The sequence below is a fragment of the Scyliorhinus canicula genome, chromosome 20 (assembly GCF_902713615.1).
Source record: "Scyliorhinus canicula chromosome 20, sScyCan1.1, whole genome shotgun sequence".
Classification (NCBI taxonomy): Eukaryota; Metazoa; Chordata; class Chondrichthyes; order Carcharhiniformes; family Scyliorhinidae; genus Scyliorhinus; species Scyliorhinus canicula.
The window spans coordinates 76,255,083-76,272,415 of NC_052165.1; the positions used below are offsets into that span (position 1 = coordinate 76,255,083).

The 17,333-nt window shown below is 45.4% G+C and overlaps 1 protein-coding gene across 3 annotated transcripts in view; it reads right to left on the minus strand.

Annotated features, from left to right (window-relative positions):
* LOC119955113 (V-type proton ATPase 116 kDa subunit a-like) overlaps nucleotides 1–17,333 on the minus strand; it is a 222,699-nt gene that overhangs the window by 45,629 nt on the left and 159,737 nt on the right. For all 3 annotated transcript variants that reach the window (XM_038781000.1, XM_038781001.1, XM_038781002.1), the window contains 4 exons: nucleotides 16,444–16,541; nucleotides 9,707–9,833; nucleotides 8,136–8,218; nucleotides 1,806–1,899 (listed from right to left, as the gene is read on the minus strand). In XM_038781000.1, coding sequence (XP_038636928.1) covers nucleotides 1,806–1,899; nucleotides 8,136–8,218; nucleotides 9,707–9,833; nucleotides 16,444–16,541 — 402 coding nt within the window. The remainder of the gene's footprint in view (nucleotides 1–1,805; nucleotides 1,900–8,135; nucleotides 8,219–9,706; nucleotides 9,834–16,443; nucleotides 16,542–17,333) is intronic.

A 17,333-nucleotide genomic window follows, 5' to 3' on the forward strand; every position in this document is an offset into this window, starting at 1 on the left:
GAATCAAGGAACTAAAGTGGGCTGTTTAGCACACTGGGCTAAATCGCTGGCTTTGAAAGCAGATCAAGGCAGGCCAGCAGCACGGTTCGATTCCCATAACAGCCTTGCCGAACAGGCGCCGGAATGTGGTGACTAGGGGCTTTTCACAGTAACTTCATTGAAGCTACTCGTGACAATAAGCAATTTTCATTTTTCATTACAGCAGTAGCAGACTAACCGGCGCCACTTCCCCTTATTTGGACAGGCCTACATGCCTGGAACACTGACAGCTAGGTCCTGCCCAGCCACCAAGGTATACATCCCTTAATTGGCCAGGATCAATGACAGTGATCAAAACCCTATCGATCCATTGGAGCTGGTTAGGACCACCCAAAAGGGCGCTAAAAAGAAGGACAAGAAGCCCTGCACACTTGGGATCTGATCTTTTGGACCGGCCTGTGTGTGACCAATTGCAGCATATCAACTAGCCATGTTCAAGGACCCGCGATCGCTACCTGAAGGACGAGCCCAGCCGAGACAAACCTGAAGACTTCCAACCGACCCACGTGGTCACAGATAAAGGCCTTATCTCCCGCACAGAGTCGGTCACCCCGAATTTAAGTAAAGGTCATCTTAGTTATTAGGTTTAGTTTAGTGCGTAGCCGCGTGAAGCATTGCATATAAAACAAGTGTGATTGTTAATGGACTGTCTTTGGACTAAGATACTGGTTATGTGGTCATTCGGTCAATATAAGAAACAGCTTGTGGTTCGCGTAGGAATAAAGAAGTCAACACTTATTGGCGACTCTGATGGGATCTCGATTAGAAGTGACTTTGTTACTCCGAGAGGGAGCCCACAGCTTTGAATTAAATTGGAAAAAGAGAACGAACCACAAGAGTAAGTTTCATATCGACCAAATAACCGAATTTCAGAAGTGTGCACTAACCGCATGCGTTACTAAGGGAACGGCAAGGTAAACTCGTCAGACTTGCATGCAAATCTAGAGGGATTGTGAACCGGAATATAGCCGTAAGCCGTATCCATTGTTCGATCGACTCCTTATTCCCCCTGTTCCAAATTATAAGTAGAGAAGAGATGGCAGCGCAGATGTTAGAGAAAATGATGAATCTGCAGCAGCAACCAGAGGTCGCAGTAATCGACAAATCAGAGAAGTGCCCCATATGGGAGGATATATTGAGAAAGTATTTAAAAGGAGAAAGGATGGCCCCTTTGATCGAATTTTTGTGCATATATTGAGTCAGTTCCAGGAAAGATAGGACAAACTCGGTGGGAGAATTTACATGAGGTCTATAAGAAAAACGCAAGGACGTTCAGAAAGCCAATGGCAATAGTGTGCTGCTTGGCACAGTTACGAGGCACCGAAGAGGTCGTCGAGACGCTCCGCAGTCAGTTAGTAGAGAAGGAAGTGGCGAATGAGGGAAAGCGAGAAAATTATTGAGGAACTCCGGGAGAAGTTAGCCGCTAAAGAGGGGGAAATCGCCAATGTTAAACACGCCCACCAGTCTTGCATAGTACACCTTAGCAGCTTCCAAACCCAGTACGACAAGGCCTAGCAAGACACACAGCTCGCAGTCTTGGTAAGAGAGGAGACTGAACACCAGGTCACTCAGTTAACAAAAATGCGCCGATTTACAGGCCGCTTTAAGAGCGCTCCACCAGTCCACTAAAGAACAAATTCTGAACTCCGATTCTGACTGAGTGCAACAGCCAAGACAAGTGGTAATTTCTGCTCATTACACAAAACAACATTAAGGAGTGAATTATCCATCCCCGATATGTCCAGCATTCCTGGTAGCTCACTTACAGTATTCAGATCCTCAATGCGTGTCTTCACACCAGCAGCCATTTCCCGGCGCTCACTGGCAGATTCAGGACATGGGTACATGGTGGCACGGAACCTGGGACAAAACAGAGAGAAAATTGCCTTATTTTAAAAAAAATTCCGATTGTGTTGTTGGAGAGGCCAGCATTTATTGCCCATCCCTTGCTGCACTGGAGAAGATGGTAGTGATCCTTCTCTAACTCTAATTAGGGGCAGCACGGTAGCATTGTGGATAGCACAATCGCTTCACAGCTCCAGGGTCCCAGGTTCGATTCCGGCTTGGGTCATTGTCTGTGCGGAGTCTGCACATCCTCCCCGTGTGTGCGTGGGTTTCCTCCGAGTGCCCCGGTTTCCTCCCACAGTCCAAAGATGTGCAGGTTAGGTGGATTGGCCATGCTAAATTGCCCTTAGTGTCCAAAATTGCCCTTAGTGTTGGGTAGGGTTACTGGGTTATTGGGATAGGGTGGAGGTGTTGACCTTGGGTAGGGTGCTCTTTCCAAGAGCCGGTGCAGACTCGATGGGCCGAATGGCCTCCTTCTGCACTGTAAATTCTATGATCTAATTCTATGATCTAACCACTGGGCAAAGTACATTGATACAACTGAGTGGCGCCCTCAGCCACTTCGTTTGGAATAAACAATGTTGGCGTAGACTGGAGCCACAAATAGGTTGGAACAGGTAAAGGTGGCAGGTTTCCTTCCCCATTGTGTATTATGGAACCAGTTGGAGATTTTACAACAAGCAAACAGCTTCATGATCACTTTAAACTATCTCAGCTTTCTATGCCCAGAATTTTGTTAATTGATTTTAGACTGTCAAGGTGTCCTGGTGGGGTTTGAGTGCCCGCTGTCCAGATTATTAATTGAAGCCGCTGAATAATTAGTTCAGTAGCATAACCAGGGCAGTGCCTCTGCGTTTGCATACATATTTATCACATATTTTTCAACCAAGCTAATTCAACAGCAGATCACATTTTACTGCAGCAACAGTTTCACATTTCGGTGTTGGTTCATTGTGTAGCAATCTTTCCAGGGTGACCCCATTTATCCTCTTCAGATAGATTAAGGGGCTGCATTGCTGGGTCACTGTCTGTGCGGAGTCTGTACGTTCTCCCCGTGTCTGCGGGGGTTTCCTCCGGGTGCTCCGGTTTCCTCCCACAGTCCAAAGACGTGCAGGTTAGGTGAACTGGCCATTAGTGACCCTTAGTGACCAAAAAAGGTTAGGTAGGGTTATTGGGTTACGGGGATAGGGTGGAAGTGAGGGCTGAAGTGGGTCGGTGCAGACTCGATGGGCCAAAAGGCCTCTTTCTGCACTGTATGTTCTATTCTCCAGTCCCCCAGCCGCGTGTTTCTCGATGGCGCGCCATACACTGGCGGCAGAATTCTCCACTCCCGCCACTTATCAATGGGGATTCCCATTGAAGTCCCCCCACACTACCGGGAAATCCACGGGCAGGGGGTATGCGCTGCCGGCGGGAACAGGGGAGCACAGCGGCCGGAAAATTCCGGCCATGAAAGATTCCATGGCACAACTTTCATGGAATCACACAGTACAGAAGAGGCCCTTCGGCCCATCAAGCCTGCACTGACAAACAAATAAACATTGAAGAGCAGGACAGTTACTCCCTGTGTACTGGCCAACATCCTACAATCAAAGTCGCTAAAACAGATGATCTGGCTGTAATAGATTGCTGTCTGCGGGATCTTGGTTGTGCAGAAGCTGGCTGTCAGTGTTCCAACAATGCTTCAAAAATACCTAATTGACGGTAAACCATTTCAGATACCAGACTGGAAGTTACGAAGGTAACTATATAAATGCAAATCTTGCTCCCCCTGCACCCCCATAATCACAAACACTGAGTGGAAGTAAAGGAAAATTCATAGCGGGAACAATATTAAAAGAAATGTTACTGGACTCCAGAGGAACCAGCACAAACATGGTTAAGTGCAGAAACAATGGGAGTGCCATTAAAACAAACACAAACACTGAAAGCACCAGTAAATAAATAGCTGGGAGGATATATATATATATATATATATATATATATAAAAAAAATCAGTCGGGCTAAAAATAAATCATAAACCTCAGATTGCAAAATAAACACTGAAAAGGAATGAGCAAGAGAGGCACGGTGGCACAGCGGTTAGCACTGCTGCCTCACAGCTCCAGGGTCCCGGGTTCAATTCCAGCCTTGGGTGACTGTGTGGAGTTTTCATTTTCTCCCAGTGTCTGGGTGGGTTTCCTCCGGGTGCTCCGGTTTCCTCCCACCGTCCATAGATGTTCAGGTTAGACGGTTGGCCATACTAAATTGCCCCTTCGTGTCCCAAAAGGGTAGGTGCAGACTCGATGGGCCGCATGGCCTCCTTCTGCACTGTAAATTCTACGATTCTATCCTTAAAAAGCAGAAACCCTGGGAGCAAGGCAAAGGGAATATTGGGAGCTGGGCTGAATAAAAGCTCAGTGAGAAAGGGGCATTCATTATGGAACAAGGGAGATAAACAAACTTGCATGGCTAGAACTCTTTACAGTCAATTAATGTACTTTTTGATGTGTATTCACAGTTGTAGGAAGCATAGCTGCCACTTTTCACATGTGCAGGACCCACAGACAAATATTGGCTAATTTGCTGGGGAGTTCATCTAAAAAGTGCAAAGGGAACCTTGTTTTTTTGCCTGATCTGAAAGACCACACCTCTGAGCTGGTTCTAGTTAGAATGGCAAAGGAAGAGCATTCTTGTTATAAAGGGCGCAATCCAATTGCCACACGGCGCCTGAAGGTCTACTCGCTGCGATGCAGCATGGCTGATAAAAGCCAGGTGACCTCGCTCCTGGGATCTACCCGGCTCACAATGCTTCGCGAGATCTAACGCTAGCTCGCGAGACATTGTAATATAAATTCCACCCATTTGGGCGAGTTCACTTTTTTGACAAATCTGCATATTAAAGCGAGACAGCTAGTCTCACTTTAATATGCAGATTCCAGAGGTGCCTGAAGCTTTGGGATTTATCCCCTTCAACTCGGAGTCCTCTGCCAAGTGCTGTTCAGCACTGGTCTGCACAAACTGGGACCAGAATGAATGGCACTTGTAGGATCACTCTGAGGATTGAAGGTCCCCAGCTGCATTTCCTTTGGGCAGGATGGTGCTCTGGCAGTGCCACCTGGGCAATGACTTGGCACTGCCAGATTGGCACTGCCAAGATGGCATATTTGCACTTGATCGGGCCGGAGGCTTTGGGGGGGGGGGGTGGGGTGTTGTTGATCAGGGGTTGCTTCAGAGGCCTTGTATCTCTTGGTACACTGGGGAGTTCCAGCGAGCGGAGGTCCTCAGTGTACAAAACGAGGCTATGTGCGGTCTCGGTTGCGTGTTCCCGCCAAGGCCCCTTATGCCACACGAACCGCATTGTATAGCCATGTGTCTCTCCGTGCTGCAAGCCCCGGGAAACACGCAGCTAAAGGCACTCCCTATGGGACTTTGTTCCCAATTAATTGCTCTTGATCTCTTTCCAATTGGAGATGTGTACCCTCACCTAAAAATAATACCAAACATTCTCACAAATAAACATTGTAATCAGTCCTGCAGCAAGAATGCATTTAACTTGAAGTAAAATTCAACACTGAAGGTTCATGCAGTCACACTGCAATTCTTTAAACTGACCAATCAACAAAATAAAAATCAGCCCAGTTTTATATCCCAACGGGATTTTGAACTGAACTTTTAAAACAAGCTGAAGCTGAAACAGATTTAGGATCTGGAAATGGTCACATTGAGCACTCCATAGATTTGCAGAATCAAAGAAGGTTAAGGTGCTTTGGAGGGTTGAATCAATTATTGTCATGGGTGTGATCTTTGTAACACAAGAATTGTGTGTCGAGGGACAGATCTAGATGACTTGCAAGGAAACCACGGTTGGACTTGATCACCTACTCAGATGCAAACATGCCTTCCCGAGTGATGGCCTTAGAACATAGAACATAGAACATAGAACAGTACAGCACAGAACAGGCCCTTCGGCCCTCGATGTTGTGCCGAGCAATGAGCACCCTACTTAAACCCATGTATCCACCCTATACCCGTAACCCAACAACACCCCCTTAACCTTACTTTTAGGACACTACGGGCAATTTAGCATGGCCAATCCACCTAACCCGCACATCTTTGGACTGTGGGAGGAAACCGGAGCACCCGGAGGAAACCCACGCACACACGGGGAGGACGTGCAGACTCCGCACAGACAGTGACCCAGCCGGGAACCGAACCTGGGACCCTGGAGCTGTGAAGCATTTATGCTAACCACCATGCTACCGTGCTGCCCAAACCTTGATGAGCAAGGTTTGAAATTAAGGAGAATTAAAGGGAAGAGTGAATGTGAGTACTGCTTGAAGTTAAAGAAAGCAGTGCAGTGATGTTTGCACGTTATCTCTGGTACAATAAATAGTTAAAAGAATTCAGCGTTGTGAGCCTAGACAACTTGACCCCAGGTTCAGGTCAGACTGTAGAATTAGAGTATGAGAGGGGAGCTCCAGGATTATCTACCTACAATGTTGGCCTTTCTCACCATGTGTGATGAAGCACAAAGCAGGCAAAGAGGCAAAATGGAACTGGTGCCATTTCTAATTTTGTCTCAACAAGAGGTGGGGGGGGACATCTCAGAAGCAGTCAAATTGACCCGTAGCAACCGGTCATCTGCTTCCACCTCTTTGGCAAATGATAACTGAAACCTTCACAACAAAATCCGCTCATCGGCATCTTTAGAAATAATATTATAGTTGACTCCAGCGTTCTGAAATGGGTGACAACCTTGTTTTTCTCATTGCCGCTCAATTGAATGACTTCTGCGGAAATCTTAGGTCATACATTATCTTTAATCCTTTAGAAATGGAAGGTGATGCTCAAGTCTGCACGTTCTCCCCGTGTGTGCGTGGATTTCCTCCGGGTGCTCCGGTTTCCTCCCACAGTCCAAAGACGTGCAGGTTAGGTGGATTGGCCATGATAAATTACCCTTCGTGTCCGAAAATGTTAGGAGGGGTTATTGGGGTAGGGGGATAGGGTGGAAGTGGGTCGGTGCAGACTCGATGGGTGAATGGCCTCCTTCTGCACTATGAAGTGTTCGGCTTAGGGCTGTCACATAATATTAGCTGGCACTCCATTATTTTCTGTCGGACAAATAACATTGTATCGATGTAACCACAGAGCTATGCAATACCTTTAGGAAACCACTCACTATTTTTTAAAAATTCCAATTAAGGGACCAATTTATCGTGCCCAAGCCACCTCCCCTGCACATCTTTGGGTTGTGAGGGTGAGGCCCACACAGGGATGGGGTGAATGTGCAAACTCCACAAGGACAGTGACCCAGAGCTGGGATCGAACCCGGGTCTTCAGCACCATGAGGTAGCAGTGCTAACCACTTCACCACCGTGCTGCCCCAATCACCCTTTTAATACAAGAAAGGTGGGAGAGGTCAAGCAGGGACCCATATTCTCAGATTTCCACCCTTACTTGAGCTGATGAACATGGCACTGCGCTGGTGCCAGCGGGTAGCGGTACCACATTCAGGGCAGCACGGTAGCATAGTGGTTAGCACAATTTCTTCACAGCTCCAGGGTCCCAGGTTCGATTCCGGATTGGGTCACTGTCTGTGCGGAGTCTGCACCTCCTCCCTGTGTCTGCATGGGTTTCCTCCAGGTGCTCCGGTTTCCTCCCACAGTCTAAAGATGTGCAGGTTAGGTGGATTGGCCATGATAAATTGCCTTTAGTGTCCAAAATTGCCCTTAGTGTTGGGTGGGGTTACTGGGTTATGGGGATAGGGTGGAGGTGTTGACCTTGGGTAGGGTGCTCTTTCCAAGAGCCGGTGCAGACTCGATGGGCTGAATGGCCTACTTCTGCACTGTAAATTCTATGATCTATGAGACACTTTCAAAGCACGTGTTCAAATGCCATGACGGCCTTCAGTTTCTTGAGAATTCTTGGTGAATGGAGTTAACAGTCTAGATTTGGTAACCAGCTGAGCTCACGGACAGGTACATTTCACTGTATCTGGCAGTCCATCTCTTGGCTCTCTCCTGCACTGTAGTGACTAGAGGGGAGCTCAGTGACCAGGTGACCAAGCCATTGTACAGCTTCAGCGTGATCTCATTTACTAGCAGCTCCAATTCTGTTGACCCAGTTTCAAGGAAAGAAAACGTTTGGAAAAACTCAAAAAGGGCCATCGGTGAGCCTTGGCACTTTACCTTTGGTTTCTCAAGTTAAAAAAAGAGAGAGACCTGCAAAGTGCTGGCATGTCATTATACCCACCACACTAATCATCTCACCCTTCACAGATCTTCTTCACTTTGTGTCTCAGCTGTTCCCCTTGAAAGAAGATGATGAAGACATTCTTCTGTACCTCCACAAGCTGCAAAACATAATAATCTGTCATATACAGCAGGAAGGATTAGAATTAATGCAACACCTCGTCATAATTCTCAGGAGGAGCTCCGGGTTCTTCACATGCAATTACTTAAAGTGAAGACATTGTTTGCTTTGGTTTTCAAGGTAGCCAAGGACTTAACAGCATCACGATGAATGATCAGTTATTTATTTGTTTGGTGCGGTTGGTCAAGGAAAGGGCATTTTCAAGGGAACGGCAAGGATTCCTACTCTTTAATTAAAGCCCTGGGATCTTCAGAATTTGAAGAAAGGTTCCTCCTGCAATGAAGCACATCTTCATTACGGCACTGAAGTGTCAGCCTAGATTGGGTATTTACTTTCAGGAGTTGGCCTTGAATGCACAACCTTCTAACTAAGATAGGAGTGTGCTGTTATGTTCTGGTGCTTCGCCGGTAGGAGTGATGCACAGTAGAACGTCTAGTTCTTGACTAGTTAATGTATTTTATTATAAAACAAATGCATGGTAAAGATAACTATAAGAAATATATTACAAACTACTAATACTGACAAATTATCCCAGAGCTACTGCAAATATGACTATCCACCAACTCGACGATCTCCCATATCCTCAGGGTGCAGAGTCACATGGTAGATTTAGATTGCCACCTGCTGGTCGGAGGTAGTTTACATCATTGTATACATGATTGCTTATGCGTATCACCACATGTGCTACCAACTCAGTGAAGCAGGCATAAAGGAGACAGCTGCACTGTGCTCATTTTATCGCACGTTTAATTTGCATCAGATTTGCAGACATGGAAGGATAAAAATCCTTAACGTTAAATACTTGAAAAAGAACATTGCATGTCAGTCAGCATATGAAAGAGGAAAGACTGGTTGATGTTGCAAATAAACACCTTTCCTCTTTTGGAGATTGTCTGCACTTTGACCAGTATCTCTGGCTTCTTCCTCCACTGTGCTTTGCCCACTTCCATTCAAGGAATCTCCTCTTGGTCATGTCAATTTTAAAACAACACTCCACCCAAATCCTTAACCCAGTATTTAGGTTAAAGACTCTGCCCTTGAAATTGGGTGGCACCTTGAACCAGGGCCCGAACCTGGTGCTGCAAATGTTGGATGTGTTCAGTGATCAGGACCACCACAAAACGTTGCAGAGCCAATCATGGCCACACGCTCGATAGTCCTGAGCGGACAAGGTCCTCAGAAGAGCCTGTGCTGAGACAGTTGGTGATTGGCAGAAGTACATGATTTAACATGTGGCCGAAGGACTTTTTCCACATGTCCAGGTTGTACAATAAATGAGCAGCAAGATCCCAGAAGTAGCGAGTAAACAGAGCAAAATTTCTGAAAAATCTGCAACCAAATAGTTAACATCTCTGCCGTGTTCTCTCAAATCAGATTTTAACATTCAAGCTATTTCAATTTGATCTTGAAATTAGGATTATTAATTGTGCTTGATAATCATTGTTGAGTTAATTTAAAAATACCTTACAGTGCTTGGATCTTCCAAGGGAACTTCCATCTCAGACTGCTTCATGTAGACATTCCCTCGACAAGCTCTCCAGAGCAAGCGTTCGAAGGCAGCCATTCTCTCTCTCCGTATCACCCCAGCTATAAACCTGAAATAATCAGTCGCCAAAAAATGATCCACAAGGGTCTTGGGGAAAACATCAAATTATCAGTAGACAAATACAACATGTTAGTTTTGTTCCTGGCTCAGGAGGGCAGTCACAGGTGTGGAGGGGAGTGGAGGGGAGTGGAGGGGAGGGGGAGGGAGAGGAGAGATCAGTTATAGGCCAGGTCTTAGAAACTCCACAGGGCATTATGAAGTTCACCTGACCTATAACTTTTATGTTGAATTTAGCTAGGATGAGAACAAGAGCCTTCACTTCAGGTGTGATTCATCAGACTTCCTAGGCACTTTTATCAAAACATAGTTTATTATAAGAATGTTGTTAACATATATAAAACACAGCATGAATTTGTTGTCAATTACAAACATAAAGAACAGTAAGAAGTCTTACAACATCAGGTTAAAATCCAACAGGTTTGTTTCAAATCACTAGCTTTCGGAGCACTGTTCCTTCCTCAGGTAAATGGAGAAACAATTAAACTCCAATTAAACAACATCCATATCGACTTAACCCTTTAAACTTGGCACAGGTTCAAAAGGAAATTGAAGGCATGTTTGAAAATGACATAATTGAAATGGATTGCAGCCAATGGAGCTCACCCAGAGTGATGGTACTGAAACCGGACGGTATCTGCCAGTAACCTTTAAGTAAATCCAGTTTGTCGATAAAAGCCGATTGTCCTCCAGCCATGGGATAGGATAAGATGGGACAGGATATTGAGTTCAGGTAACTCAAGAACATCCTCGTTTTCCAATTTAATTTGAGGAATGTCAAATTCAGAGTCATCTGGATTCGGTTCTTCACTGAGACATAATCACAAAAAGCTCCTCCTTTTGCTCTCCTTTCCTTTCAAAATACCTTTTGAGCATATTCACATGACACACTTGGTGAGTTTTCCTTCTATCTGCTGTTCTTACCAAATAATTCACCTCACTTAATTTCCTTTCAATCTGATAAGGTCCACAAAACCTTGCTTTTAAAGGTTCACCTGCCACTGGTAAAAATACGAAAACGTTATCTCCACTGGCAAAACTATAAACCTTTGCTTTCTTGTCCACTTTGTTTCATCAAGTGCAAGTTTTAAATGATGTCGTGCCAATTCAGCACTCTTCACTGGACTCTCCAACCTCACCTTATATAACGGAACGCTATTCCTCTCACCCTGATTCCACATAATAGCATCTTTTCTGGCAATATTCCTCCCAAAGTACATAACTCCTCATCTCTTACCAAAGATTGACTTTCTCCCATATCTCTTAAAATTTTGGACTTCTTTATCTACTTCTCCTGGTACACACGAGTTAAGGGGCAGCACGGTAGCATAGTGGATAGCACAATTGCTTCACAGCTCCAGGGTCCCAGGTTCGATTCCGGCTTGGGCCACTGTCTGTGCGGAGTCTGCACATCCTCCCCGTGTGTGCGTGGGTTTCCTCCGGGTGCTCCGGTTTCCTCTCACAGTCCAAAGATGTGCAGGGTAGGTGGATTGGCCATGATAAATTGCCCTTAGTGTCCAAAATTGCCCTTAGTGTTGAGTGGGGTTTTTGGATTATGGGGATGGGGTGGAGGTGTTGACCTTGGGTAGGGTGCTCTTTCCAAGAGCCGGTGCAGACTCGATGGGCCGAATGGCCTCCTTCTGCACTGTAAAGTCTATGATAATGATAAACTTTACCGACACAAGTAAATTCTTTAAAAAGAGATCTTGCACCTTCTTATCAATCATCTCTTTGTTTCATATTCTTTTGCACCTCCTTCTCTTCAATTCGGCTTTCCTTTACCACTTTGACAAACCCCACTGGCGTATCCTGTTTTGTTACATCAGCCTTCCCAGCGCTTTACTTAAACCCCCAACACTGTGACTTTACATGGCCTAGTTTATGACAGTAAATCCACCCTCCTGGATTTCTTTTTTAATCTGATTATAATCCTTATTATTTCCCATTAGACCCCCTTTATCTTTACCGCCTATGTATTTCTCTTTTCCCCAATTTCTATTGCTCACAGGCTGAAACTGATATTGGAAAACAAACTTTGATTTATGAACTAATTTATAATCATCATCTGCCGTTTCTGTTGCTAATCTCGCAGTTTTAACTCTCTGCTCTTCCACACGAGTTCTCACTACATCAGGAGTTGAATTTATAAACTCCTCCAAAATGATAATTTCTCTAAGAGCTTCATACATTTGGTCTATTTTCAAAACTTTTATCCACCTATCAAAATTATTCTGCTTGATCCTTTCAAACTCTATGTATGTTTGATCAGGTTCTTTCCATAAATTTCCAAACCTTTATCTGCAGGCTTCAGACACTAGTTCATATGTACAGAAATGGATTTTTTCACATCCTCATACATCCCAGATGTCTCCTCTGGTAGCGATGCAAACACTTCACAAGCTCTACCTACCAGCTTTGTTTGAATCAGTAATATCCACATGTCCTGTGGCCATTTCATTTGTTTAGCCACCTTCTAAAATAAAATGAAAAAGGCTTCTACATCCTTCATCAAACCTTGGCAATGCTTGGACATATTTAAATAGATCCCCATCAAGCCTTTGACTAAGAAGCTCTTGCTCTTTCTCACTATCCTCATCACTGTCTTCAGACTGTACTTTTCTCTTTACCTCCACCAATTTTAACTGGCATTCACTCTTCGTGGCCAGTTTATGAAGTTCAAAGTCTCTCTTTTTTTCCTATCTCTCCTTTTCTTTTTCCCTGATCTGTACCTCCCTTTCTCTGGCTTTTTGTTCTGCTAGGGCCATTCTTTCTTTTCCCCTCATTTCGAATTCAAGCTTCTTTAATTCGTCTTCATGTTCAAGCTGCTTTAATCCATGTCCATATTCAAGCTGTTTCATATATAATTGAATTCTTGCCAGTTCCAATGATTCTGACTGTGTCTCAGGTCATTTTAAATGCTCAGTTACCGCCTCAATTACTTCTCCTTTTCCAGACACTGACAGGCAATGTTATGTGTAATATTTTTGCCACTTCTAAAAGCCTTCTTTTATTCAACAAAGAACAAAGAAAATTACAGCACAGGGACAGGCCCTTCGGCCCTCCCAGCCTGTGCCGATCCAGATCCTTTATCTAAACCTGTTGCCTATTTTCCAACGACTACTTCTCTCTGTTCCCCACCTGTTCATATATCTGTCCAGATGCATCTTAAATGATGCTATCGTACCCGCGTCTACCACCTCCGCTGGCAAAGCATTCCAGGCACCCACCACCCTCTGCGTAAAAAACTTTCCCCGCACATCTCCCTTAAACTTTTACCCTCTCATGTTGAAATCGTGACCCCTTGTAATTGACACCCCACTCTTGGAAAAAGCTGGTTGCTTTCCACCCTGTCCATCCCTCTCAATTTTGTATACCTCAATCAGGTCTCCCCTCAACCTCCGTCTTTCCAATGAAAACAATCCTAATCTACTCAACCTTTCTTCATAGCTAGCACCCTCCATACCAGGCAACACCCTGGTGAACCTCCTCTGCACCCTCTCTAAAGCATCCACATCCTTCTGGTAATGTGGCGACCAGAACTGCACGCAATATTCCAAATGTGGCCTAACCAAAGTCCGATACAACTGTAACATGACCTGCCGACTCTTGTACTCAATACCCCGTCCGATGAAGGCAAGCATGCTGTATGCCTTCTTGACCACTCTATCGACCTGCGTTGCCACCTTCAGAGTACAATGGACCCGAACTCCCAGATCTCTCTGTACATCAATTTTCCCCAGGACTCTTCCATTAACCATATAGTCTGCTCTTGAGTTAGATCTTCCAAAATGCATCATCTCACATTTGCCTGGATTGAACTCCATCTGCCATTTCTGTGCCCAACTCTCCAATCTATCTATATTTTGCTGTATTCTCTGACAGTCCGCCTCGCTATCTGCAACTCCACCAATCTTAGTATCATCTGCAAACTTGCTCATCAGACCACTTATACCTTCGTCTAGATCATTTATGTATATCACAAACAACAGTGGTCCGAGCATGGATCCCTGTGGAACACCACTAGTCACCTTTCTCCATTTTGAGACACTCCCTTCCACCACTACTCCGTCTCCTGTTGCCCAGCCAGTTCTTTATCCATCTAGCTAGTACACCCTGAACCCCATACAACTTGGGGCAGCACGGTAGCATTGTGGATAGCACAATTGCTTCACAGCTCCAGGGTCCCAGGTTCGATTCCGGCTTGGGTCACTGTCTGTGTGGAGTCTGCACATCCTCCCCGCGTGTGCGTGGGTTTCCTCCGGGTGCTCCGGTTTCCTCCCACAGTCCAAATATGTGCGATTCTCCGAGCCCCGCGCCTTGACGGAGAATCGGCGCCATTTGCAGCGGTGCGTCTGACGCGGCGACGGCCGCGGGCTGCTGGAATCAGCGGGGCCACTGATTCTCCGGCCCATGTGGCGCCGGGAAGGGAGGCTGCGAGCAACGTGAACTGCTCCAGCACCGTGCTGGCCCCCTATGGGGGCCTGAATCGGTCGTCCCCGTGCCCGTTTCACAACGCAATGGCGTTCACGACAGCGCAAACACTTGGGCTCGCCCCCAATATTCTAAATGAGGCCTACCTAAGGTGCTGTACAGCTGCAACATGACTTGCCGATTTTCATATTCAATGGCCCGACCCACGAAGGACAGCATGCTGAATGCATTGTTGACCACCTTATCCACATGTGTTGCCATTCTAATGCTGATGCTTTACTCCAAAGAGATGTTCCATCGAAAACTAGCTGTTTTGATTTATGGAAAACTTAGTGATGAGTACCAGATCCAGTCAAAACTGAGTTGACCCATACTGCTTAAGACCATGCAGACACTGCAACAACGGATGAACGGGACAATATGCGACAATCACCAGGCAGGAATGTTCCCTTCCAGTCGGGGAACACTTCAGCAGTCAAGGGCATTCAGCCTCTGATCTCCGGGTAAGCGTTCTCCAAGGCAGTCTTCAGGACACGCGACAACGCAGAATTGCCAAGCAAAAACTTACAGCTAAGTTCCGCACGCATGAGTGCGGCCTCAACCGGGATCTTGGATTCATGTCGCATTACATTCATCCCCCACCATCTGGCCTGGACTTGCAAAATCCTACCAACTGTCCTGGCTTGAGACAATTCACACCTCTTTAACCTGGGATCACCCCCTATCTCTGGATCTGTAATGATTTGATTACCCGCAAATGCTCGCATTCCAAGCATTGTCTGGCATCTCTGACTTTGTCTATATAAATGTTTCTGGAACATACCTCTCCATTCACCTGAGGAAGGAGCTGCGCTCCGAAACCTCTTGTTTGAAACAAACCTGTTGGACTTTAACCTGGTGTTGTAAGACTTCTTACTGTACTCACCCCAGTCCAACATCGGCTTCGCCATATCATGGCAAGCAACTCAGGGGAAGATTAAACGGGGTGTGAAAAAAAAAGATTCATTTTTTTAAAAATCTTTTCTTTAGGTATGAAAATATTAGGTGGGAAATGTGGCTGTTTGACTGGCGGTCAAGATTTGTCCAATCAGGACACAAAGAAGTGGTTAGCATCCAATTTCTGCGTGACACTTGTCATGTGAGTGTACCTTTAAGAAATGGGTGTTTATAAAATAGCTGTAGTGGGTGTACCTTTAAGAAATGGGTGTTTATTACTGCAGTGATGTCAGAGTGTGGGTGGAGCTGGGCTGTCTGATTTTACCTTCGCTTTGGGCTGTCTGCTACAGGACGTGTTTAGTTTTGTTTTAGATTTGGAGAAGCTGCAGTCACAGCAAGATGTGTATGAATCTCTGCAAGCTAAAGACTGTTCATTTGGTGATTTCAAAGTGGTAACTGCTCTCAGTAGAAAAGTTAAACCTGATGTCTTTCTGTAAAAAGGGTTATTTTTTGTATTATGGATGTTGCAAGAAAAGATTAAGAGTTACTTATAGAGTACTGTATTCTTTGGGGGATTTATTGGTGTTGATAGTTGTTGAGATGTTTACTGTGGGTTTATAAAGTGTTAACAGGTTTCATAAATAAACATTGTTTTAATTTAAAACTACTTTAACTCTCTGTTGCACTATACCTGTAACTACCTTATGTGTTCCCCATAACCACAATCTATTAAAAGTTGTGGGTCAGGTGAACCCCATGGTACACTTTGGGGTTCTCGAAAGCCTGGCCAATAACACACTGGTGCGCTTTGACAAGTAACATACCGAACATGCAATGGTCAACGTTCTGAATTGGTGACGATCCCAGCACACTCCATGTTGTTCACTAGGTGAACTCCAGCAGTACTCCGATACACAATTGGAGATCCAGATGCTTCGATTCTCGTCACCAAGTTGTGTGCATTGAAATAAGGAGCACTCGTGTCAAGCAAGTGGAAACCCGGCTTCCAAGGGTTTCTCATTGATTTAGGCTGAAGAGTTAAACATTGTGATGGCTTTCCCCGTGACCCAAGCCCATGCTGATTTTCAATGTAGTAATTTAAAGTAAAAAAACCAATCCGCTGTTACCTGGACACAAAGGCTAGAAGGCCTTGCAATCGGCTGAAGTATGCAGAGAAACCAAGATTGCAGGTGCCTTCCTGAAGCTGTGCCAGGTCACTGCTGCATTCCACTTACCCCAGCCTGCCAGGTGCGATCACTCCGGACGCAGTCTGCAGTTCCAGTAGGTGCATTGTGTCTTCGCTGAAGAAATCATCGGTTAAATTTGATTCAGTCTGTAAAGAGGAAACCTTGTTCACATACGGTGGCAGAACAATTGAAACAATACTCAAGATGAGGACTAATTTTTCTGTTGGATAACTAAAACGGGGAGATTGGTGGATGCCAATGCTTGTGCTTTTCTCTGTGACACGGTTTAATGTCAGGACGAAACTGGATGGTGGCGAGAGCGTTAGTTCAGCTGGGTGTCTGGAAACTGTTTCTTTCTGTCGGTTTGTTGATCATAGAATTTACAGTGCAGAAGGAGGCATTTCGGCCCATCAAGTCTGCACCGGCTCTTGGAAAGAGCACCCTACCCAAGTTTAACACCTCCACCCTATCCCAATAACCCCACCCAACACTAAGGGCAATTTTGGACACTAAGGGCAATTTATCATGGCCAATCCACCCAACGTGCACATCTTTGGACTGTGGGAGGAAACCGGAGCACCCGGAGGAAACCCACGCAGACACGGGGAGGATGTGCAGACTCCGCACAGACAGTGACCCAGCAGGGAATCGAACCTGGGACCCTGGCGCTGTGAAGCCATTGTGCTATCCACAATGCTACCGTGCTGCCCTTGTTATTCAGCCATTGCAAATATTTTTGGCAACGTAACTTATCACAATCCCGGACCAGACCCCAACAATGACTAGAATACTGGTCAGAAACCCCAATAGTTTATTTAAATTTTGTAAGATTTTAAGGAAAGGATACCTCACTCCAGGAGTGATTTCACTCAAAATAGGGATATGGTATATTAAAGCAAACTTTATTGCTAACACAGTATTAAAATATCTTTAACATC